This window comes from Vicugna pacos, chromosome 10 (assembly GCF_048564905.1).
Source record: "Vicugna pacos chromosome 10, VicPac4, whole genome shotgun sequence".
NCBI lineage: Eukaryota > Metazoa > Chordata > Mammalia > Artiodactyla > Camelidae > Vicugna > Vicugna pacos.
Window position 1 is genome coordinate 31,582,063 of NC_132996.1, and position 23,141 is coordinate 31,605,203.

At 41.8% G+C, this 23,141-nt stretch overlaps 1 protein-coding gene across 7 annotated transcripts in view; it reads right to left on the minus strand.

Annotated features, from left to right (window-relative positions):
- Positions 1 to 3,650: 3,650 nt before the first annotated feature.
- OVCH2 (ovochymase 2) overlaps positions 3,651 to 23,141 on the minus strand; it is a 127,616-nt gene continuing 108,125 nt past the window's right edge. For 3 of the 7 annotated variants that reach the window (XM_072970782.1, XM_072970783.1, XM_072970784.1), the window contains 18 exons: positions 22,611 to 22,716; positions 20,972 to 21,078; positions 18,752 to 18,861; positions 16,973 to 17,064; positions 15,320 to 15,492; positions 14,858 to 14,953; positions 14,462 to 14,613; positions 13,616 to 13,805; positions 12,276 to 12,299; positions 10,334 to 10,424; positions 10,086 to 10,210; positions 9,169 to 9,309; positions 8,684 to 8,814; positions 6,471 to 6,564; positions 6,206 to 6,307; positions 5,822 to 5,953; positions 4,090 to 4,170; positions 3,651 to 3,897 (listed from right to left, as the gene is read on the minus strand). In XM_072970782.1, the coding sequence (XP_072826883.1) occupies positions 3,671 to 3,897; positions 4,090 to 4,170; positions 5,822 to 5,953; positions 6,206 to 6,307; positions 6,471 to 6,564; positions 8,684 to 8,814; positions 9,169 to 9,309; positions 10,086 to 10,210; positions 10,334 to 10,424; positions 12,276 to 12,299; positions 13,616 to 13,805; positions 14,462 to 14,613; positions 14,858 to 14,953; positions 15,320 to 15,492; positions 16,973 to 17,064; positions 18,752 to 18,861; positions 20,972 to 21,078; positions 22,611 to 22,711 (2,169 nt within the window). In that variant the 5' untranslated portion in view covers positions 22,712 to 22,716 and the 3' untranslated portion in view covers positions 3,651 to 3,670. Of the gene's footprint in view, positions 3,898 to 4,089; positions 4,171 to 5,056; positions 5,085 to 5,821; positions 5,954 to 6,205; positions 6,308 to 6,470; positions 6,565 to 8,683; positions 8,815 to 9,168; positions 9,310 to 10,085; positions 10,211 to 10,333; positions 10,425 to 12,275; positions 12,300 to 13,615; positions 13,806 to 14,461; positions 14,614 to 14,857; positions 14,954 to 15,319; positions 15,493 to 16,972; positions 17,065 to 18,751; positions 18,862 to 20,971; positions 21,096 to 22,610; positions 22,717 to 23,141 lie in introns of those variants that run through there. The other 4 variants (XM_072970785.1, XM_072970787.1, XM_072970786.1 and 1 more) reach the window with 4 other exon arrangements.

Sequence of the window (23,141 nt, forward strand, 5' to 3'; positions counted from 1 at the left end):
AGATTATGCATTATTAGGATGATCATAACAAAACCATTAGGTATTAACATAAAGAAGATGCATTCAAATAACTACATTTTCAAAACAAAAAATTTAAATAAGACTGGTACTGTTTCACGTTTTCCCAAAACTGTTTAATGTCTGGCTAAACAGAAGACAGATGGGATTTTCTCTCTGCTTTTTCACATGCAATCTGTTGAGAAACCGCATTTACATAGTCTCTGGAAAACTCTACTGCACACTCATGAGAGAATGGGAGTGAAAGAGAATAATGTTAGTATTACTATGAAAATCGTTTTGACCTTACAGACCCCCTAAAAGGACCTTGGAAATTCCCAGTATTCTCCACACCACATTTTGACCACATAGGTCAGTTCAATTGATCTATAGGTCAATTTCAATTATGAATGTTGATGCAAAAATCGAAGTGAAATCTTACTAAACAGAACCCAGCAGTGCACTGAAATATGAATGTACCATGTCCAAGTGGGATTCTTTTGAGGAATGTAGGAATGTTAGGAAATCCATTAATATGAAGTTAATATATTAATAAGTCAAAGGAGAAAATCATTTAGTCATTTCAATAGATGCAGGAAGTATTTCACAAAATTCAACATTAGTTTCTGATCCAAAATTCCCAGGAGGGCAGATATGATAAAATAAATCTATCTCTGCCCAACAATCAGCCTCATGTTTAATTAAAATATACTAGAAGCGCAGCGTGAGGGGGCAGAACTTGCCTGAGCACTCAAGGAACTTAAGTTCTGTCTGGGAGGCGGACTGCCCGTGATGGTGGTGAATGAGGAAGCCAACAGTAGCCGCTGATAGATATCAGAGGCTTTAGCAGAAGAACTAATGATTAGCCAACTTTAACCATCAGCTCCCACCATATTCCATTCCCTGGGCGTACTTACGTATTGGTGAAGCAGGGATCAGGGTGACTATCCAGGTGTTCCTAGAGATGCCCAGTGGCAATCTGCAGACTGACCTGCTACGGCCATGAGCTGACTATGGCCTCCTGTCTCCCACAATCTGGCCGGAACGGGACCTGGAAGCAGGGAGGGGAAGCTGCTCCGCAGAGCCCACCTGGGAAGGGGCCAAGAAGACACATCCTTATGACCCATGGATCCTCTTCACCACCAGGTCCAGATTTGAGCATCTACCTGTGCCAGGAACTCTAATAGACATCTGGGAATAATGAGAAATGCTTATTGTATCCTATACATATATATACACACTATAAGTGAATGTTTCAGCCAAGAGTAAAATACCAACTTCACCCTCTCCCCTCCTCTTTTTTGCCCCAATAATTTAGTCTCCAAACACTTTACATCCTAAGTTTACAGTGTATCTTGCCTCCATCTTCTACCTTTGAGCTTGGGTCTTCAATATTGCTCACCTGGACTCCTCTCCCTGTGGTTACTCTTTCTCCATCCTCCTCTCACTCCCAAATTAACCACCAAAAAGTGCTTGTTTTGATCTTGTCACTCCCCTGATCAAAACCTTCCAAGGGTTCCCCACAGCAAATAGAATAATGCTGACATTCTATTTATCTTTGTGAGCCCAAATCAAAACCAGTTTCCTAATCATCTCATCCACGAGCTACTTCAGTCTTTTCTTGTATTGCGGTTTTCTGTGCACATTTTCCCTTTTCTTGTGAATCTTATTACAGTATAACATAGATAAAGCAAACTACTCCAGTAAGAAAGTACTTAGAATGAATTTCCCAAAAGTACAACAGGAACCCAGATCAAGAAACAGACTAAAATTGACACAACATTGTAAACTGACTATACCTCAATAAAAAGAAAAGAAAAGAAACAGACTAGCAGAACCACAGAAGACACGTCAGGAGCTGTCCAGGTCACTACTCCCCTGAAGCGTTAACTGCTACCCTGGCACGTAACACCATATACTACTTTTGAATGATCTTAGTTTTACATACATCAGCTCTCTATTTGTACATGTAAATTTCATGATTAGGATAGAAGTTCTTCTATATTCAGTATCTTGTAACAATCTTTAACGAAAAAGAATATGAAAATAAATATATGAATATATAAGCATGACTGGGACATTATGCTGTACACTAGAAATTGACACATTGTAACTGACTGTACTTCAATTTTAAAAAGTAAATGAATAAAATAAAAGAGGATATAAGTTTCTTAAAGATAGGTTAGTACCTGTCTTGCTCCTCTTGGTACCCGCCTCCCCCACAGCCTGGGCTCCGGTATCGAGATTTGCCCAGAGAAGACACCAAATGAGTATCAAGCCAATGTGACAGGATGTCAACAAGTTATGAATATACGTGAAGGATAAACAGAAGTTCCTTGTATTATTCTTTAACCTGTTCTGTAGATTTTCAAGATTTCAAAATAAAAAGTGCAGGACAAAATTGCTTATTGGATGACTTAAGTAATCTAGGTTAGGTGAGCTATTGAAAACAAGACATAGGGAAACTATTTCTCTTGTCCATCCTCAGTTTTTATGTGTATTTGAATAAGGGAAGAAGGTCCTAAAGTAGGTGTGAATTCGGTGAATAAGGACCAGGCCAGTCTCCCATATTGCGGTTTTACAGGGGTAGCTATTTGTGGGTTATTTAGTTTTATTCACCAAATATTTATCCGGCAGCTCCCATGTTCTGGGCACTGCGGTAGGTGCTGGGGATAAAATGATGAACCAATCTTGCCGCATGTTCTAATAAGACGCCTTGGAGAATGTTGTATGTGGTTTAGGCTGAGAGTAACGGCTTTGCTGAATGTACCCCCGTGATGGCCAAGAGGAGGGACCACTGAAGACCCGCTTTACAGAGTTTCCACCCATGATATCTATGCATCATGAGGTCCAAGAAGGCCTAATAAAAAGACTCCAACTGCTTCTATCCCTCTTCATTAAAAGGAATACTCACCCCACACACTCTCTATTGCTCTGTGCCCTGTGTGTCAATAACTTATAAAACTAAAATAAATAAATATTAAAATTTAAAAAACAAAAATAAGGTGCTGGAATTTTCTCTTGACTATCAAAATGGCAAACTATGAGTTTCCTTACCGTCAGCCTCCGCGTGCTCCGCGCACCGTATTTTCCTTGGGGACGTGGATGGCACGTGTGCATGTCAGTAGACGCCATGGAGGAAACAAGGCAAAGAGAAGGCCCAGCGTTTCTCAGTGCTCACCGGCATGAAGACAGAGCAGCACACACACTCCTCTTCCAGTGGGTAGATCTTGTGAGTCAGATCACAGTCTGGCGCACTGTTTAGCCATTCCCACTGACTGAATCCTTCAAGATGGGGAATTTTGACTCTTGTGATAGAAAATATTTCAGTGTTACTTTGAGCAAAAGGGACAATGACCACATCCCATACCGCTCTGTGTGATGGCTTTTTTGATGTGGCAACTTGCCTAGGGTAATAGCACCTGGTTATTCAATCCAACATTCACCTAGATGTTCCTATGAAGGGATCCTGCAGATGTAATAAAAGTCCCTAGTCTGTTGACTTTAGGTAAGGAAGAGTTTCCCGAAAAATCTGGGTCGGCCTGACATCATTAGTTGGAAAGGCCTTAAAAGCAGAACTGAGGACTCCCCCAAAGAAAGAAGAAATTATTATTAGCTTGCTAGGTCTGCTACAACAAAATGTCACAAACAGGGAAGCTTAGAAGGCAAACGTTTATTGTGTCACAGTCTTGGAGACTAGATCCGAGATCAAGGTGTTGGTAAGGCTGATTCCTTCCGAGGGTGGCGATGCAGAATCGGGCCCAGGCCTCTCCTCTGGCATCTGGCGGTTGGCTGGCAGTCTGTGGCATTCCTTGGCTTGTGGATGATCCATCACCCTGATCTCTGCCTTCATGCCCATATGAGGTTCTCCCTGTGTGCGTCCCTCTCTCCAAACTTCCCCTTTTAGAAGGACACCAGTCATTCTGGATTAGGACCCACACTTGACTGCCTCTGTAAACACTATCTTCAAATAAGGTCACAGAGTGTGAGCCTGGACACGGGAGGTTGGGATCCAATGTATTTTTGGGGGGTTCTCTGGGTGAACCCTAACACACTCTGCACCTCATGGTCACTCTCTCCAAAACAGCTTACCAGAAGTGCTGGGTCCTTCAGGTGGTACATTCCATGTCTCCAGAAACACAGATTCATTCTCTAATCTGGAGATGTTTACATCTGGGCACAAGCACAATACAATAGCTCAGATCACACAAACAAGGCCAATACTGGGGACATCAGAAAACTATTATTGTTAGAATTCTGAGGCATCTCATTCAGTTGAACTGTGTGGGTATTTTAACTGGAAAGTGGAGCATTTTAACTGTAACCCGGCTTTGTCCTAAGTAGTTGCTCACTGCCTAGTACGAATGAACAACTTGAGAAGCCGATACCTGGTCTGTGGGATGTGGACAGTGTGGGTGTGGGAGCTTGGAAGGGAGCTGCATCTTCAAGTGTCTAGGGCGGGGGGCTGGTGAAGATGTTTCACACGTCTGAGCCTTTCTTAGCTGTCACAAGCACACTTGCTCATGGCCAAGCACACCTTGCCTGACTTAATCCCACTTGTCTCACCAGGCGTGCAGCATTCTCTTACTGTGAGGCTGAGGGGGATGAACCTTAGATGACGCCTAGATGACACATCTAGCAAGGGCAGGCCAAGATTCAGGCACACAGTTGATCCTCATTCTTCGGGGATTCCTTATCTATGAATTCACCTGCTTGCTGACATTTATTTGTAACTGAAAACCCAATACTCTTGGTGCCTTCGTGGTCATTCGTGGATACTTGCAGAGCAGTGAAAACAGAGTCCCCTGATGCTTGTGTCCTGGCTGAGGTCTAGTGAGGCGACTCCGCCCTTGGGTTTCATCTCCCATACTATTAACAAGCGTCCTTTCCGTGGTCTGTTTAGCACCATTTTTTGTGTTTTCTTGCACTTCTGTGCTTTTTGTTTGGTGATTTTGCTGTTTGCAATGGCCCTAAACGTAGTGCTGAAGTGCCATCTAGTGTTCCTCAGTGCAAAGAGGCTGGGTGGTATCTTACAGAGGAAATAGCTGTGATCCATAAGCTTTGTTCAGGCATGCGTCACAGTGGTCCTGGCCATGGGTTCAATGTTAATGCATCAACAACATATATTAAATATGGTGATTTTGAACAGAAATACACATAAAACCAGAGGCTGATAGGAACATAACATTGTGTTTCCCCCGGAGCTGTGGTTCAGGATTCACAAACTCAGTGCTCATGGTGACTTCACAGAGCAGACCTGCTGCGTGTAGAAGAGCTGACTGATACTATTAACTATATATAAAATAAACAAACAAGACGTTTCTACTGTACAGCACAGGAAACTATATTCAATATCTTACAGTAACCTATAATGAAAAATATATGAAAAGGAATATATGTACTTATATGTATGACTGAAACCTTGTGCTGTATGCCAGAAACTGACACAATATTGTAAACTGACTGTACTTCAATAAAAAAAGAAAGTATTCTTTAATTCCCTGGAGTTTATATTCAATTTTAAATTGCATCTACACCAGAAAACAAAGTACACTTGTATGCTATATCCAAGTTGGTCTTTTTGTATTTACAGAACATTTGAAAAAAATTAAAATTGCATCTACATAGGATTTGTTACAGTATGAAAACACTTACCTGACTTCCTTTAAGAGTTTTCATAATTAAAAGTAGTTCCCCTCCCCCTGCACCCCTCCCCTCAGAAAAAGGGTCGACTGTGTCCACGCGGGGCTCCACAAGCTGCCCTTCTTACCACATCAGGAGGATGAGACTTGGGACCAAGGAGTTGGTGCCTTGATCTTCTTACCTGTTTCAGGAACGAAGGAGACTGTCGCCTGAAAGCCTCTGAAGGTCGCATTTTCATCAGACTGGAAGCTGATGGACATCACCCCGGAGGCGCTCAGCACAGGGGCGGGGACGACAAAGCCACAGAGCCGAGCTGGTGGCCCCCGGCACGATGCGGTCAAGGGCCCAGCAAACACAAATGGTATTGGATAGAAGAAAAAAATTGTCCTTCTGGTTATTGGTCAGAAATAAATTTTTCCAGTGGATGCCATAATTCATTCTCAAAGTAGAAAGGCAGAGTGCTTCTTTTTACCATGTATTTAACCCCATTAGCATTTTGATTCTGTTTCTTTCCCAAACACTTCCCCTGGGAATGTAACTAAGGGAAGCAGTTCCAGCCACAGACCTATTTCAATGGAACGTTCCCCTCTGGCCCCTAGTTCACTGTGGGTCTTCCACGTTTTCCATTTCAATGGCTTTTTGATTCTCCCTGAAGCTCTTCCCACTCCTGCTGCAGAAGGAGAGGTGGTGAGAGCATGGGGAGGGATGGAGAAGGCGCAGGGGGATGAAGGGACATCGAGCCAGCTCCTTCATGTTCCCCAAAAGGATTCCCAAGAAGGACCAGGTCCAAATGCAAACGGGGGAAGCCGAGCCTCCCAGGGAGCACACACCTATTTCCTTCTTCCTTTCTACGTCCCGGTAGACGCTCACATAGTCGGAAGTGCAGTCTCCACTTTCTTCTATTTCCAGTTTCTGAAAAGAAAGCTGAGAAGACTCCATGTTATATCCACATATGTGGATGCGTTATTTGCTTTTGATTACACAGAGAAATTTGGATTGCCCAACTTGCCTTGGAGTGTGAGCTTAGATGAGAAAGGTAATGGGGTGTTCATGAGTGGGTTCTATTACTTAGGAAAAGATGCTACTCCACAGGCTCCCAAACCTTCTGAAATACCGAAGCACCCAATCAGAGGCCAAATATGAGTAGGGAAATGTGCAAATATTTGGGCTCCCTAGCTCCCTCCTCAGGGGAGCAAAGGAACAGCAGAGAACAATGTGTGAGCAATTGGATGGCCCTGGCTGAGTTGCAAGAGAGGAGCAGTGGGAGATAGGACTGGTGAGGTAGGAGTTTAGATTTTAAACACACAGATTACGGGGATTCCATGGAGCACTTGGCAAAAGACACAGAGGATGGCGTGGATAGGACAAAGGTGGAGGCAAATGACAGTAAACGGTAGATGAAGCATGGGGAGAAGGAGACGCGTCAGAAACAGGATTCATTCAAACATTTCTTAATCCCTGACTAGGATGCTTTCTGGAAGTATCATTCGAGTCAAATGGTATGCACACAGACATGACCTGTAATACTAAGAGAGCGAGGGTATAGCTCAGTGGTAGAGTACATGCCTAGCATGCACGAGATCCTGGGTTCAATACCCAGTACCTTCATTAAAATAAAGAAACAAGCAAACAAACCTAATTACTACCCCCCAAAAGAGATATGACCTGTAATATTAATTCACAAATTACTGTCTAGGATGGGTCCGCAGGATGGTGCTGTCACTGGCAGGGCCTGAGAGCATCTCTTCACTAATGCACAGCACTCAGTGTATTTTATTGAATAGATAGTTTTGAATCATTTCTAGCTCAGGCATGTTCAGATTGTCAACTAAATTTTGTCTTCTTCCTCCTTCTGGAAATAGGCTCATACTTGAGCTTTTCTCCTCCGTCACTAAAACAGCTTCCCTCAATTCTGCTTCCTCCTGAAATTAATGTCTGCCTTGACTCTGTTTGGGTTTCAAAAACTTTTAGATAGACAAGAGCTCTGCTTGTCTTATTTCTGCTGTGTCTTCTTCTCCCACTTATTTGTGAAAGCTGTGTGCTCTTGCTTCTGCTCCTAACATTGGACTTCACTTGCTCCTTCAGACGCCACCACTCCCACCTCCTCTCTAGTGTTCCATTGTCCATCCCAATTATTTCACCTTTTTATGGGGGGAGGTGGTGAGGACTGGACAGCGGGTGCTCAGTCTTCCTCTTTAAACTCAGACTTTGTGTGGGAAACCCAAACTGCTGGCTACACCTTCCTGTTTATTTGTTTTGTGGTTTGAATTAAAGGCTACATTCTCTGGACTGTCATAACACTGCACCAATTTGGTTCTCCTCCTGAGTCTCTTAAATATCTGAGTTTTGAGATCTTGCTCACCCTTATGACTTCTCCATTATTTTATAAATCTACTTTGCCTCCTTCATGTTCTCTCCTGCTTTCAATTATTATTTTAAGAGAAAGCCTTCTAAATAAATGTCTAATTCCATCCTCGCCCAGACTGCAGTGTCATCTACCTGGCAGCATCTCTGCAGATGGCCCACTAGTGTTGCGTGAACAAACAAACGCTGCTAATTGAAGGCTGAATACATTTCGGATCCTGAATTCAAAACCCTCTGTATTTTGATCTCAGCCTTGCCTTCCCTGTCCCTTCCCGGTACGCCAGCACTCCTTATGCCTGAACCTGTTCTGTACCACACTTCTGTTAGCCATGCCTCACAAAGTGTTTTGTTAGCAGATTAATGAATAAGGAAGAAATGCTTGTTTCCACAAGGGACTAGACACTGATGAAACAAGTACCAGGTACAAAGATTAAGGCAGCGTTTTAACAAAAAGTAAAGTGCACTATTGCCATCTAGTGGTAAGTGTGGGTAGTTACAGTGGAGAACAGGCAGTTCTGTCAACAAGTACTTCTCAAGAGCCTTGGCTGCCAGATGCTAGGTTCCAAGTACCAGGGATACAGCAGTGAATAAATCAGATAAAAACATCTGCCCACATGGTGTTACTGGTAGCTATTCTGTGGCGATACCACAGCAAAGTAAGGGTAATCAGAATCAGTACCTTAATTAGGTAATGTTTGGGGGCTTGAAAAACCCAGTTGCAGTTGGCCAGGTTGTTGTAGTCTTCGGGGTAATGAAGACTCTGTATGAGGCCCTCTTCAAAAAGGATAGTTAAGGAACTGCAGCCTGAATCTGCAACACAAAGGAAAACATCCAAACAATAGCGTCACCCAAGCACAGAGGAACATCTCTGTTCTGTCCCTGTCCCCCACAAGTGATGCTGGCACCAACAAGAAGGAAGAGGTTTGTGCACTGGTGTGCAAGAATGCATCAGGCCCTCTCAGCTCACTTGGGTGTGTGACAGACGTGAGTAAGCAGGACCACAGAAAGAGCCCAGGCATCCCGCGTCTGAATGACCCTGGCTCCTCTCTGCTGTGGAGCCCAAGGGGCTCTGGAGGAGAGCTCCCTACCCCTCACCTAATTTTTATGGGGCCTCATCTTCTACAAGAAGCTTGGATAGTGTGTGATAAAAGTAAGCGGTTTTACCAGGAAGGTAGCTTGGCTTAAGAGCTTTATAGGTGAGATTAAAGCCAACGGCATTGTCTGTGGCATCCGAGATGAACCTCAGCCTTACAGAGTCAGAGCCAACAAGAACTGATGAAGCCAGACTGTCTCCACAGAATTTCCCTGCAACATTAAAAACAGAGAGTCTCTGCTCCGAGTCTGGAAAACAGCACCTGTTAAAAGATTTAGGGGGAACTGAACTTCCGTGGCAGTGCAGGAGTGTCTGAGCCAGGGTTTCTCAGCCTCGGCACTCCTGACACTTTGAGCTGGAACATTCTTTGCGTTCAGGTTGTTCTGCATGTCGTGGGATATTTGGCAACATCCCTGGCCTCCACCCACTAGATGCCAGTAACACTCCCTCCAGTTGTGATGGTCCCAAAATTCTTCCCAAAAGACATTGTCAAATGTCTCCTGGGAGTTGGGATGGGGGGTGGTGGGGGCAGACAAAATCATCTCTAGTTTAGAACCAAAGAAACTTTCCTCCATTTCTATTTTTTATATAAGTAACCTTGGTCCCCTACTCATGGTTAACTGTTGGTATCTTCCTTCTGAGCTGGATAAGGCAGGTCAGAGTCATTTTCATGCCTAGGAGAACAGCATTCTAGCCGCGAGGCCCCCAGAGGCACTGCTATATGTCTACATTTTATTCTTGATGGGCTCCAGGTCTCACGAATGAGTCTAGGAAGCCTGGTCAGATACAGCAAATGAAATGCACCATGGCCTTACAGCCATCACACACGCTTCAGATTTTGTTCTTTTCCACTGTCAATTCTAAGTCTCAAAATTGGAGACAGGAAGTGTTGTGTTTACAGATACTTCAGGTTCGGGTCTATTGTAACCAAGCCCCACTAAGTCCACCTCGCCCTAGTGTCCATGTGACAGTGTGAAAATCCACTCACCAATAAGTCTGTCTTCTAAAGAATGTATCGACAGGTAATTGTGGTGACAGGACTCTGCGTCGAAGTGGGAAAAACTGAGGAACACATGCATTTCCTCTGGTACCAGCAGGGTCCAGACACACCGTCTGCAGGTAGATATGTGGAGAGGGTGCCATTTCTAGATAGGAAGTGGCTGTCACAGTCCAATTCCTGGGGCAGAGTCACACTGGAGGTGGGAGTCAGGGAAGGGTGGCAGCGGGGCTACTCACTGATTGCTCTCATAAAATAGGAAAGGGCTTTCTGGGAAGTGCAGCTCCCCCTCAGATGCGCTGATCACACGATCCTGCTCACCGCATGAGGCTGGGATGGGGGCGGAAGTTACAAGAATCAGGGCTAACAGTGATGGCTCGCCACAACAGCCCTCTCCTTCCAGAACCTGTACAGACACTGGAAGCTCCTGGCTCCTTTTATGCACACTTCCTTTCTTCATGAAATCTCTTCCTGTCTTGGCTTCTACGATGCCTTGTTCTTTTTTGGTTCCTTGTAGATCCTGCTTAACCTTGAGAGTCTATGATTTCTTCTCCTTGACTCTTCTTCCTCTGACCCCATGTTCCCACTCTATGAATACAGGTATTTCCCAGGTTCTAGACTTAGTCTTCACTTCTCTCTACAGCAGCCCTCTGACTTGTCTCATTCACACCCTCACTTTCAACAATTATCTCTACCTTTCTGAACTTCTGAGTTTTCAACCATCTCCTAGATATCTCCCCTGAAACTTAACGTGCTACGAATGAAATTCTTCTGGGTCTGCAAAACTGCTTCCACGTCTGCTTTGATTACTTTTATGTGCCCTTTTCTTAGCTTTTCATGCTCAGGACTTTGGTGCCATCTTCCATTCCTTCTCCCTCACCGCCCATCACCTCAGTGACTGACTATCCCATCCTCATCCTTCCTGTCTCAGTTCCCTCCTTTTCTTCCTCTGGCCATTGCCCTAGTTCAAGCCTTAATTTCTGGCCTCTGGATCTAATGCATGATCTCATAAGTCCACCCTGAATTATTTTCCCCTCTGATTTATCCCTTAGGTGCAGTTCTCATAGCACTAAAGTATAGCTCTAACCTATTTCTTTGGCTAGTCAACTTCCCATCACTCAAATCTAAACTTTTTTGACTGGCATTTAAAGTCCATAATTTGGTCTCAAGTTATCTTTTTAATCTTCTCCCTCGTGAAAAACCCATCACATAGCCTACACTTCAGCTGCTTTGACTGACTTACTAGGTCACTATTACACCCTATTTTTTTTATATCTCCATTCTTTAGTAGCCATCCTTTGATAAGGATGATTCCTTGAGCTGGAGTATTTTTGTCGACCTGTATCCCATTTTCACCTGACAAAATCCTACTTTTCATTTAAGGTTCAGCTTGAAAGATGTCTGTGTCCCAAAGCCTCCTTTTTTTTTTTTTCCCAGCAAGAAGTTAGCATCCCTCTGACTCAAAAGTGCAGAGGTTTTTAAATCAATTTGGAGTTAATGAAAATATAATCTGTGGAAAGGACCGAAGGGATAAACTGACAAAGCTCTCAGGGTACCCTTTTCCCACTTTGTTCTTTGGAGATAGTTCCACAGATTCATAGGACCACTGAAGATTTGAATTAAAGATGCCTTTTGACTGGGATACTGAGTTGAACACCAGAAACAGACATCTTGTAATTGTAAAAAATTTTAAAAGGAATTTTGACATTAAAAAAAAAAAAAAGGATGCCTTTGAGGTCGTCTGGTGCAAACTCTCCTTTTTGGATGAGAAAGCTCAGGAAGGAGCTTGCCCAAAGTCACAGAATGAACCATTGCAGACTTGCAGCGTAACCCTGGGGATGAGCCCGAGTAAGCAAGGGCACTTTCAAGACAAGGTGTGCAGTTTACTGACCGCATCTGCACAACCTCACCCTCTCCCTTGTGTCTCTGATCCAAAGCTAGGATTTGACAGCTGTTTGCTCAATGGAGCTGGAGCTCTGGATTGACAAGAAGTGAGATGGAAAGGAGTCTGGGGCTCCTCACTGGCTGGGGATGAATGGCTGTAGGTGCACCAAGAGACGGCTTTATACCTAGTTAGCATGGAGTGCTCCTGCTGACATTTGATTGTAAAGGGGACCGATATTCAGAAAAGAGAGAGATTAATTCATGTTCCTGGAAGAGCAGGCTGCAAGAAATACCCACCTCTGGAACTCTTTCTCTGCTTCCCTGGGAAAGAAAAAAAAAAAGATGTGGTTCAAGGTTTGTGGTACCCTGAACAATATTTCAAGTTAGCATCCCCTGACTCAAAAGTGCAGAGGTTTGTAAATCAATTTGCAGCTAATGAAAATATAATCTGTGGAAAGGACAGAAGGGATAAACTGACAAAGCAGGAGAGTGGCCTTTGTGTTTTAAGAAGATGTTTCATTCTCTTTATTAAATGGGCTACTAGCTGGAGGTTACACAAAGCAAGAAGAGGTCATCTGGTCTACCCTTTTAATTTTTCATGAAAACGGAGGCTGGAGACGGAGTTACCCACAAACACAGAAGAGTTGCTGGGATAGCTACAAGTTGAACTGAGGACTCAGGTACCTGCTAGTATATCATATACTTGAAGACAAACCCAAGTACTTCCTGAACTAATTTGAATTAACTCCTTTGGGAAAGAATAGAAGACACCATTGGAACCAGAAGCCACCAGCTAAGAACACAATTAAGCTAGATTTGGAGGCAAAAATGAAGTTTCAGTTAACTCACTGGTCATCTAGTAGAAGGGTGCACACAGACCCTGGCCTTTTCAGACTCACAGTGCCTGGATCTATGCCAGGCCTTCTCAACTAGGGCACTGCTAACAATTTGGGCTGAATCATTCTTTGCTGGGATTGGGGGGAGGCTTTCCTATATACTGTAGGATGCTTAGCAGCATCCATGGCCCCTACCCCTGAGATGCCAGTAGCACCTCGTCCCCTGTTGTAACAACTGAAAATGTCTCCAGCCATTGCCCCCTGAGGGGCAAAAGTTTCCCTTGATTGATAACAACTGGTCTATGCTCTAGCTTGCTGAATCTTTTTAGCACAGTTGAGAAGTAAGTGGTTAGATAAACAAGGTCCTACTGTACAGCACAGGTAACTGTATTCAATATCCTGTAGTAACCTATGATGAAAAAGAATACATATGTGTGTGTGTGTGTGTGTGTATGTATAACTGAATCACCATGCTGTACACCAGAGACTAACATAACATTGTAAATCAACTATGTTTCAATAAAAAAAGAAGTAAGTGGTGAGAACATGTCACCAGCTGAGACAGTTTCAATTAAAGAGAAATTTGACACAGTCTAGAATGGATGTATTCATGTTTCATTGAATACCTTATGCTGTATCACACATCATGGTTTAGCCTTGTTTTAGACTCAGTAAATACTGCAATCCTTATGTGAGACACTACGAACAGTAGGGCATGTGTGCACAGTGGCCCTGACTTGCCTAGACTCTGCTGATGCTCTCTGGCCCTAGCTTCTTGATCTTATGTGCTGGCTTGATTACCGATTTGGATGTGTTTGAGGATCCAGGGAAGTACTTTAGTAAGATCTGTGAAGATCCCAGGGGATCCTTTATCATCTTTCTGCAGATTGTTTCTCCAGCCTCGACCACAGCCCAAACCCCAGGAAGTCACACCAGCCAAAGTCCAAGCCCCTTTCTTATTCCGGCACATGAGGGATCCTCCTGAATCTCCCTGTAGGGGGAAAAGATCTCTGTTACCATCACTGTTGGTGTCTGTGGCTCACTTTTTCCCCCTACAGAAATGCTAGATGAGGATCAATGAATTTCTTCACTTCTAATAACTTGGACTCAGGGACCTGGGAGAACAGGCTAGCACAATTTACATCAGATCTTCAGATACCATTGGAGCCTATCACGTCCATCTCCTTCTTCCCCATCCTAAGCTTTTAACAGACATCAGTATTATTTCTGTCTCCTGTCTCATCCTATGGACTCAGAGAAGTCTTGTCCAGTAGTAAAAATTGACCTCAGGTCTTGGACAGCAGGAGGGAGGGAGGGAGAGAAAAGCTCCTATTGTACACAAACTGGAAATCTCCAAGAAGGAAAGAGCTACCTATCCTTCAGGGATGGAGAACCCTGAGTTCACTGTTGGCGTTATCTCTGTTACTCGATCTTTCAGAAAAAGCAGAAGACCTCTGCTGAATTCAGTTCCTGGTAAACACAAGTTGTTTAAATTGTCCCTGTATTTCGACTTGACCTCCTCTGTTACTCCTGATCCTTCTTTCCAGAGTCCAGTCTCATCTACAGCTTTCTTTCCAGCCTCTTATCTGATGACAAAACTGAGGGAAGCCCTGCCTGGAACCTGTCAGCCCGACCGCTCCTGCCTACCTGACAGGCATCCTTTCCTCCATCTGGGAAACCTGTGCAGAGAAAGGTCTGCCCACTGATGGGTTTCTGTAGGGTCAACAGAGCTGTAATACATTCATCTTTGGTCAAAATGGGCAGATTCACTTCCTGCAAGACTTGCGAGACGAGGCCGTCTGGAAAACACAGAAATGAGAGCCCCAGCAAGGCACTCTTTCACCCTTCCCCCAGCTAAAGATGCCCAAGATATGTGTCTTTTGGAAGGAACTGAAATTCGACATGCAATGTGATATTCCCTATTTTTAAAAATGTTTACACAATTGTTTTTTAAAAAACAGATGAAAAATTCTATTTTCTGATTACTGCCGCCCCCCAGAAAGTTCTGATATTTGATGAAGAGTAGAGCCTAGAGGTTCTTACCTTCAGTCAAGCGGCCCCAGCCCACGGTTGTACAAATAAATCCAGGCTCAAATCGTTCCCCTGGCTCTGGAAGACACATGGGTCCCACAAACTGGTCTGAAGAAAAGACCAAGGCAGGGCTTGTCTCATCCATGGAGGAGAGGACACCATAAGCCACTCCCCAGTTGGCTTCTAGATGGTTCCCCAAGGACCTTGTAAGAGTTGTAATATCTCTGTCTGGCACCTCCTGGGGTCACTTGTCAAACAAAGAAAGCCCTTCTCTTGACTCCACATAATCCTACATCTAAAACCACAAGCAAAGAAGGTTTCAGGTAGGGGAACCCGCACCCTAGATTCCAGAAAGTCCATGATCTAGAACTCTTGAGCATATGCTACGTAACTTAAACTGCAGGAAATGTGCTATGGAACAGAAGTTATGGAGAACATGGGATAGACAACTCAGAGTGAGCTTCAAATGTTTACCAAAATGGAAACCTCCAGCCATCTTCATAAGAGCAATATCATAATCCATTGGTTTCTTGGTGGAGAAATATGGGTGTACGATGATGGTTTCAATGGTGAGGGTTTGCTCTCCTGACTCTGTATAGCTCAAGTCATGTTCTCCAGCAGTAACATTCAAAGTTGATGCAGTATTTCTATGAGGAGGAAACAGTAAAAGGGATGGATTTCATTGAACCTCTGAGTACAATTGTAATGGTTGATACACTGGCCTCTTCAAAGTGACATGAATAGATAATGTAGGGTTTAAAACTGCTGAACAGAGAAAGTAAGAATGATTTCAAAAGCGGAGGTTCCCAATGGGAATAGGGGGCTAGTAAAGAGTGACTGCATATGGAGCCAATGATATGATAAATAGAATGCTTTGTAATGTTACTTGTTAAATGTCTAATGGTGCATACACATTGTAATTCAGGGGTCTAAAGCTGTATTCAGCTCCCTCAGATGGTTGGCCTGGCCTCAATATCCATGAGATCCTTTGGGAATTCTCTGTGATTCCCACTTAATATGCTGCTTTAATGTCAGAAATCTAATGCATGCCATGAAAGACGTAATAGCACCATAACTCTGATGTCCCAGAAAGCATGCACAGAGGGCTCTGGGACTTCATACAACAATGAGAAGTGGGATCTTTTCCTACTTCCTTTCTGTTTGTGATTTGGAGACCAAGCATAGTATGGGAAAGATTCTTTTATTCCCCTTCTACCTGCAGTAGTTATCTGAAAGGAACTTGATAGGATGCATTGAGATAGATTAAGAGATTTGGACTATCTCTGTGGATCTAGAAGTGATGATTTTATACAAAATTGGAGAGGACATCAATTTCCCTTGGCACACTTCCCTAGGTTTTGGCTATATTAAGTACCTAACCTAGTACATAACATCCCTCTATCCTAACCATCTGCCACATTGCAGTGAAATTATCAGGGGACTCTTCTTTAGACTATCAACTCGCTGGGAGCAGGAATTATGTCTTAGTCATCTTTGTATCTTGTTTCCCACTAGTGTCTAGCACCAAATGAATATCCAGGAGATGTTTGTAGACTTGAAATGAAAAAGGGCAAATATGGGGACATAATCTTGATTGCAGCCTTATGAATAGCAAGAGCATTGACAACATTAGAACACTTGGAGCACACAAGAAAATGGATAAAAGATGGAAGTTGTCCGAGTGAAGCTCAGAGAGGCAGGATCAATAGGAAAGAGGACACAGGAGGCTTCTTCATGTTTTTCTGGTGTCTCTTTCTTTTCTTTTATCTATTTATTAAGATGCAAAATGAACTGGATGCTTTTTTCACTGAAATTTAAGAAAACTAGGAGAGAACATTCACAAATATATCTTTGTGATGATTTTTTCCTCACTTGAATACTATTCCTTATTAACTTCCAGTCAATTTTAAGTAAACAAAGTATTCACTCCTATAAGGAATATATGTTTTCTACCAAGTTAAGTACTCTCTGACAATGTCATTGAGCCCTACTTGTATTACACAATTAAGATGTTCCCCCACTAAAGCACAGATCACACCACTCCATGTTTTGATAGAGTTATTACAGCTGATTCCAAGGGAAAAGAAGGGTAATCTGACCTTCATCCATGGGCTAGGTCTTCCCTACCTGTTTGCAACGCAGTGAGCAGCCGTAATCACCCACTGTGGCGAGATGATGGTCCCACCACAGACATGCTTCTGCCTTTGTTTCAGAGATACCTGAATTGCAAAGACCTTAAATGGGTGCAAGTTAATTCCCTGGGATCCCCCAAAACCTAGAGACTGAGTACATTCCAAAAATATATAGTTAGATATCTACTCATAAACATCAGAACTCATGGACTGTGAAGTGGTAAAAGTAATCACACTACAGCTCAGAAAGAAGAGCAATGCTGGAACCAGAACATTCCCACCTGCGGTCTACAGGATAGGAAGTTAACTTGAGATGACGGGCCATAAGGTTTTAGTAACACTGGTGGTAAATATTGTGGCTATTTATTTATTTATATGATACTGTTGATTCAGACTGTTGCTCTAACAATATGAATAATATCTGTGAATAAAGAGAAAGAAAAAGAAGCATAAGATACAGCAGAGTCCAGATGAAAAAGTTTGGGATAAAGGGAAGGAGAGGGCTAAGGGAATTTTCCAAAATGTGTTCCAATTCCTCCAAGCCTCTTGGAGAAACAGTCTGGATTTACAACTTTCTCATACTCTTTTAACTATCTGACCTCTACAACTTCTTCAAGCTTATTTTTAATCTGCCTCTTTGATGTACTTTCTGTCTTTGATTTATCTTGTTCATAATATTTGGTTTGATTTCAACATGACTTAGAGGGTACAAATAAATACTTTTAATTCCATTGTTGGAATTAGAGCAAAAGCAACTTATTAGAATTATCTCCTTTTAGACTAAAAATTGTTCAATGAGGAATTGAAAAATTAATATAGAGAAAAGGCTAAGAATAGAATAAAATACAAGTAAGTAAAAGGCAATGAGTCATCCCTGACTATGACCTGAATATGGGCTTCTGAATTGACTAGACAGCCAACTGACCAAGTAAGAAATTGATTAATCAACTTTTCAACCAAGTAATTAATTTATTAGTTAAATGACAATGATTCAACCATTCCATCAACCCACTGAACACAAACTCAATCAACCAACCATTACTAAATATCCACTGATCTAAAAGTTAGTATGACTGACTGACTCAAGAGAAGTAGAAATAAAAAGCTACTGCTCTACTTACAAAATGAAGAGGCAAGAATACAACATGGCTTTTAGGGTAAAGAAAATTGGGAGAGTTTTAAAGGTGATAAATATGAACACCATAGGCTAGGGGCAGAAGCACAAAGGCAATTCTATGGCATGGGAGAACCAGGAAATTAGTTTGAGACAGAATTCTTAGAGGACCTTACTTACTAAGGAGTCAATACTCTTGATTGTTCCCTGAGGGGTCCTATGGTATGGGTACAAAGCTTACATCCCAAACATAGAGTAGACCTATGGATATGACATTTTTGACTACCCTCATTATCTTAAACTACAACAAGATAAGTATATTTTAAATACTTTTATTGAATCAGAAAATTATTTCTTAAGTTGTACATTTGAAGTGGGGTTTTGTCTTAGGAACTGAAAGTTTGGGGTGGCATTTCCAACTTTTGGAGCAAGCCAATAATAGTAAACGTTAACTATTCTGAACACACCTCTTCTAGAACTCAACTGATGCACATCATGAGGGTCTTGGATCCTTGCACACACTCATGAAAGCTCTGGTCATGAGCTAAGCAGAATGGAGCGTAATGATGAGTAAGTAGCATGGGAGAGATCCAATCCTGAGAGATCCAATCCTGAGACAACTCATAATCCACCCTCCAGAGAATGTTCCCTGAGACTCACCTGCCAAGGGTAGGAACCCCTTTCCACTTGGCTTCCCCCAACAATGCGACTGAAGGTGTTAAGGTAATTCCAAGGCCATGTCTTCATCAGACTCTGCCCACAAGTGGGAGCTAGGGGAAAAAAAAAACCAACTTAGTGACTCCATAGCTCCTAGGACTGAGCGGTATAGGAAACTCTTCTGAGCAAGAAAAAACTGTAAGACATGGAGCATGCAGAACTATTACAAAATGGCTTTGTAATTGTGGGGTTTGCTGTGATTTGCAGTACAAGGGACTGCTCAGCGTTTTCACATAGAACATGCATATCATAAAGAGATGTGCTTCTCTGATATGAAGATCAGATCTTCACTGGGTTAGCACAAATGCAAATGCCTTTTGATTCTGAGCGATCTGGCCCCTAGAGGCTCCTCCTAGCACTCTGTACTTCTATGACTTCGATCACATGCCGTTGTGGTTATTTGCAAGCCTTTCAACCTCATTAGACTGTGAGTGCCTCAGAGATACAAACTTAATCTTGAAATATCTGTATCTACAATATCTAGCACAGCTTCTGATGCATAGAAGTTGCTCAGTTAATTGGTCGAATAGATGATACTGTAGTCTGCCTTAAATTGTAATTGTGTTTACAACTTTTCCTCTGTTCCATGCAGGAGACTAAGGCTGAGACCATGGCTATGGTGCCTGGCACACAGTCAGATACTGGATTATTTCTCTACGAGGGTGGAAAGTAGCAGGTTGTACAATGATAGTGGAGGGGAGAGAAGACGGTGTGCTGATTCACATAGCAGAGTGGTGGTAGGATACATGGGTTGCCAGGTAATGGAAGAAAGGACTCGTTCCTTTTCATGGAAAAGACTTTATCTTGGAAAAAGTTGCATTTACTTATTTATTCTCAAAATCTGTTCTGCTTTTTCTGGTTGTTGTTGTTGTTATTTGTTTTATTTTTGACTTCTCAGCTAAGAGATGGGCTACATTAAGATGTATACAACTGCCTGGTAAGTCAAAGATGGCCCATCTTCTGTCTCTATCACAAGTCATTCTTCCTACGTGTTTTCTAGGAGGTACTAGATGCCTTGCCTCGTAATCACCTAATTTTACCTAGTTGAATCCTTTAATCACTGTTTTTCAGCTTGGAAATCAGCTCAACTGAGAAATCTTCCTTAATTTTCTCAGATTGTGTTAAGTGTCTCTCCTCTGTAGTACCCCTTTTCTCTCCCCTTGTATAGTTTTTGTCATGCAGTATTGTAATAATAGTCTGTTTGTCTCCTTCATTGTACTATGACCTACTTGAAGGAAAAAAACCCTGTATTTTATTAATCTCTGTATCTCCAAAGTTTAGCACAATTCCTAGCATACAGTAGACAATTAGAAAAGTTGGAAGGATGAACAAATGACTTTTCTTAAGAACATATCCTTGAAAGCATAGCTATTTAGATTATGTCAACATATGCAAAGCTCTTTCAAGTAACTTCTCATTTAATCCCCATTCTCTGCCTGTGGATCAAGCACTACAACCCCCACATTATAGAAAGGAAAATGAAGAATCAAAGAGATGCACAGCTAATTAGTGGCAAAATGTGCATGTAACACTGTCTTTTGATTCTGAGCTCAGTGCAGGTATGACATTGAATCAAAAGCTCTATTTTCTAGCCATTTCAGCTGAATGAATCACAAATTCCTTAGACACAAAATTTACTATTTTTTGAACTCACTGAAGCAAAGACAGAAAACATGACGATTCTTGAGGCTGGCATAAATTTCACTATGGAGAAGCCTGCCAAGAACTGTTTCCAATTTGTTTTATTTGAGGGAAAAAAAGATCACTTATATATATGTAATACACCACAGTGAACATGCTTCTTATTTCCCAGCAATGTAACTTTTTAAAAGATTACAGATCCTTCCACATTTATGATGATTTCCAGAATTTTCTCTATGAAAGGCATGAGATTGTATAATGTGTTCAAAGAAGTGAACAATCCCACCTTTCTCCAGATCAGCGTAATTTGTCCAAGATGTATTCCATAAGTGTTCTAGCCAGCTTAATATGTTGATTGCAGGAGAGAAGTCAAAATTAATTACATGAAAACCAATTACACCTCCAAAATATATTTGCCTCTCCTGTTTTCCCAAAGGAATATGGAGTGGAACTGTGATACCCATTGCCAACAAAGGTTGTTTCTTCAGAAAAAGGTAATTATAGAGTTCATTTGGAACTTACCTTTGGGGAGAGACAGACATGTAGATTTCCTTTGTTCCAAACAGATCATTCCAAGTAGTAAAATGAGCTTATTCTTGTTCATACGCATTTTGAAACTGAGTTTTTCCCTGAAATTTTAGAGAGACTAAAGAGAATCAAAATAGCCTTGTGAGAGCAGCAACATACCAATTTAAAAGAAAGTTATTCATTAACCAACACACAAGGCACTCAACCATGTCCATATGCTGTTTCTGAATGTGGCTTATTACAAAGATCTTTGCAGATGTGGGGAGGCAGCCGCAGAAGCATAGTCTTGATCAAGCACTAGTACATGTCCCATTACACCCACATCAACATATTGCTTCCTCCAGAATTTATCTGGCTAGCCAAGTGGTAGGTGTCTAAGGTTTCCATTTGCAAACATTACTTGCTTCTAGGGACAGGTTACCGCTTTCTATGAGAGAATTGAATATCAAAATTGTCTTTGTTTGCAAGGATAGACTTTCCTACATGCTTGCAAACAACTCATCAGAGTATATTAAAACATTTGTCTTTCTCTTGTTTTCCAAATAGATATTATAAATGGATGGTTATAGCCATTTGTTAGAGGAGAGGAAACGATAATCTGGTAGCACGCTCAGGAAGTCAAGCTACTAGATGGTCATTTAGGTTACTGTTCATTGAGGCATTTATGAATCTGCACTTTTTCATCATTTTTTTTTATATTTATAGAAGGCAAAAACTAAATCACGTTTGCTTCTGTACCTGGCAGGTGATACAGCACTGGGAGGTGGCTCTGATTATATCCAAGCCTTCTTTTTCCTTGGCTGAGTGTTTGGGACATAGTCAGTGTCTGAGAAACACTTGTGGATTGACCAATACCATTTACGAGCACATCGGAATATGAGATTTTTTTTCTGTCAATTTTTACAAATTATCTGCCCCCAAACAGCAAATGTCAAACCAGAAGCCTCTAACTTTCTTATGGTAAGTTTTGCCCTTCTATAAAATAGATCTACAAAAGCACAACACATGCAAAGAATATACATGCAAAGCAAATGAGTTTTAAAGCCTAAAATCTGTGAGAATTGCAAACTTAGGAAACAGTCAAGACTTCAGCCTTATGAAAAGGACACTCAAACACCAATAAAGACTTTACTCACAAATATTCAGTAAGAAAATAATATACTCAAGGTCCTGAGGAAAAATAACTAACAACTTAGAATTTTATGCCCAGCTAAATGATCATTTAAGAGTAAGAGTGAGATAAAGATATTTTCAAGGCAAAAAACACTTGAAAGGGTTCAATAGCATACCATTGCTGAGAGAGCCACTAAATGAAGAAAGTACATCAGAAGAAAGAAATTAAGTCCAGAAGGAAGGAGAGGGATGCAAGAGGCGATGTGAATAAAGGAAAAGAAAACAAAAAAAAACAAACCCTGCTGAAATATATGTGAATCTAACCAAGTATAAAGTAAAAATAGTAGTGACTAATTTGAGATTATATGGTGAAGTTTTCTAGTTGTCTATGCCATGTATATTCTCCTCCTTTTTCTTGGTAACAGTACCCTGGTTTTATTGGGTGCTTCAAAGTGCCCAATTTAAAAACAAAACAAAACACATTTTCCAGATTCCCTTACATATGAAAAGGCCTTCTTACTCAGTTCTGGTTGTTGGTTTAGGGTCCACAGAATACTCCATAAAGAGATTAGATGGACTCAGCTGATGTAAACCTTTTGGCTCCAGGCTTTTCTCCTTCATCCTTCCTGAAAAATGAACAAAATTGTTAAAGATGGAACAATCATTCTGTGGCCTCCAAGCAAGAAGCACAAGGTAAGGATGGCTGAGGGGAAATATAGAAGTCTAGGTGTCTAGTATGTTGTGGAGCTGCTGTATCAAATTTCTCATTATGTGCATAACACATAATCCGCAATACAGGCCATAGTTTATTTTTAATTTCCTTAATTATCAGTGATAGCAAATGTTTCAAGTGCATTTAATAGCAATTAGTATTTATTTTTCTATGTATTGCAGATCTGTGTCTTTTGTTCATATTTCTACTTGGTTGGCTGTCCTTTTGACTTTTTGTGATGGAAACTTAAAATCTGCATAAAAGTAGAGAGAATGGTTCAATGAACCTCCATGTACCCATCTCTCTGCTTCAACAATAACCCATCTTGGCCCATTTTAT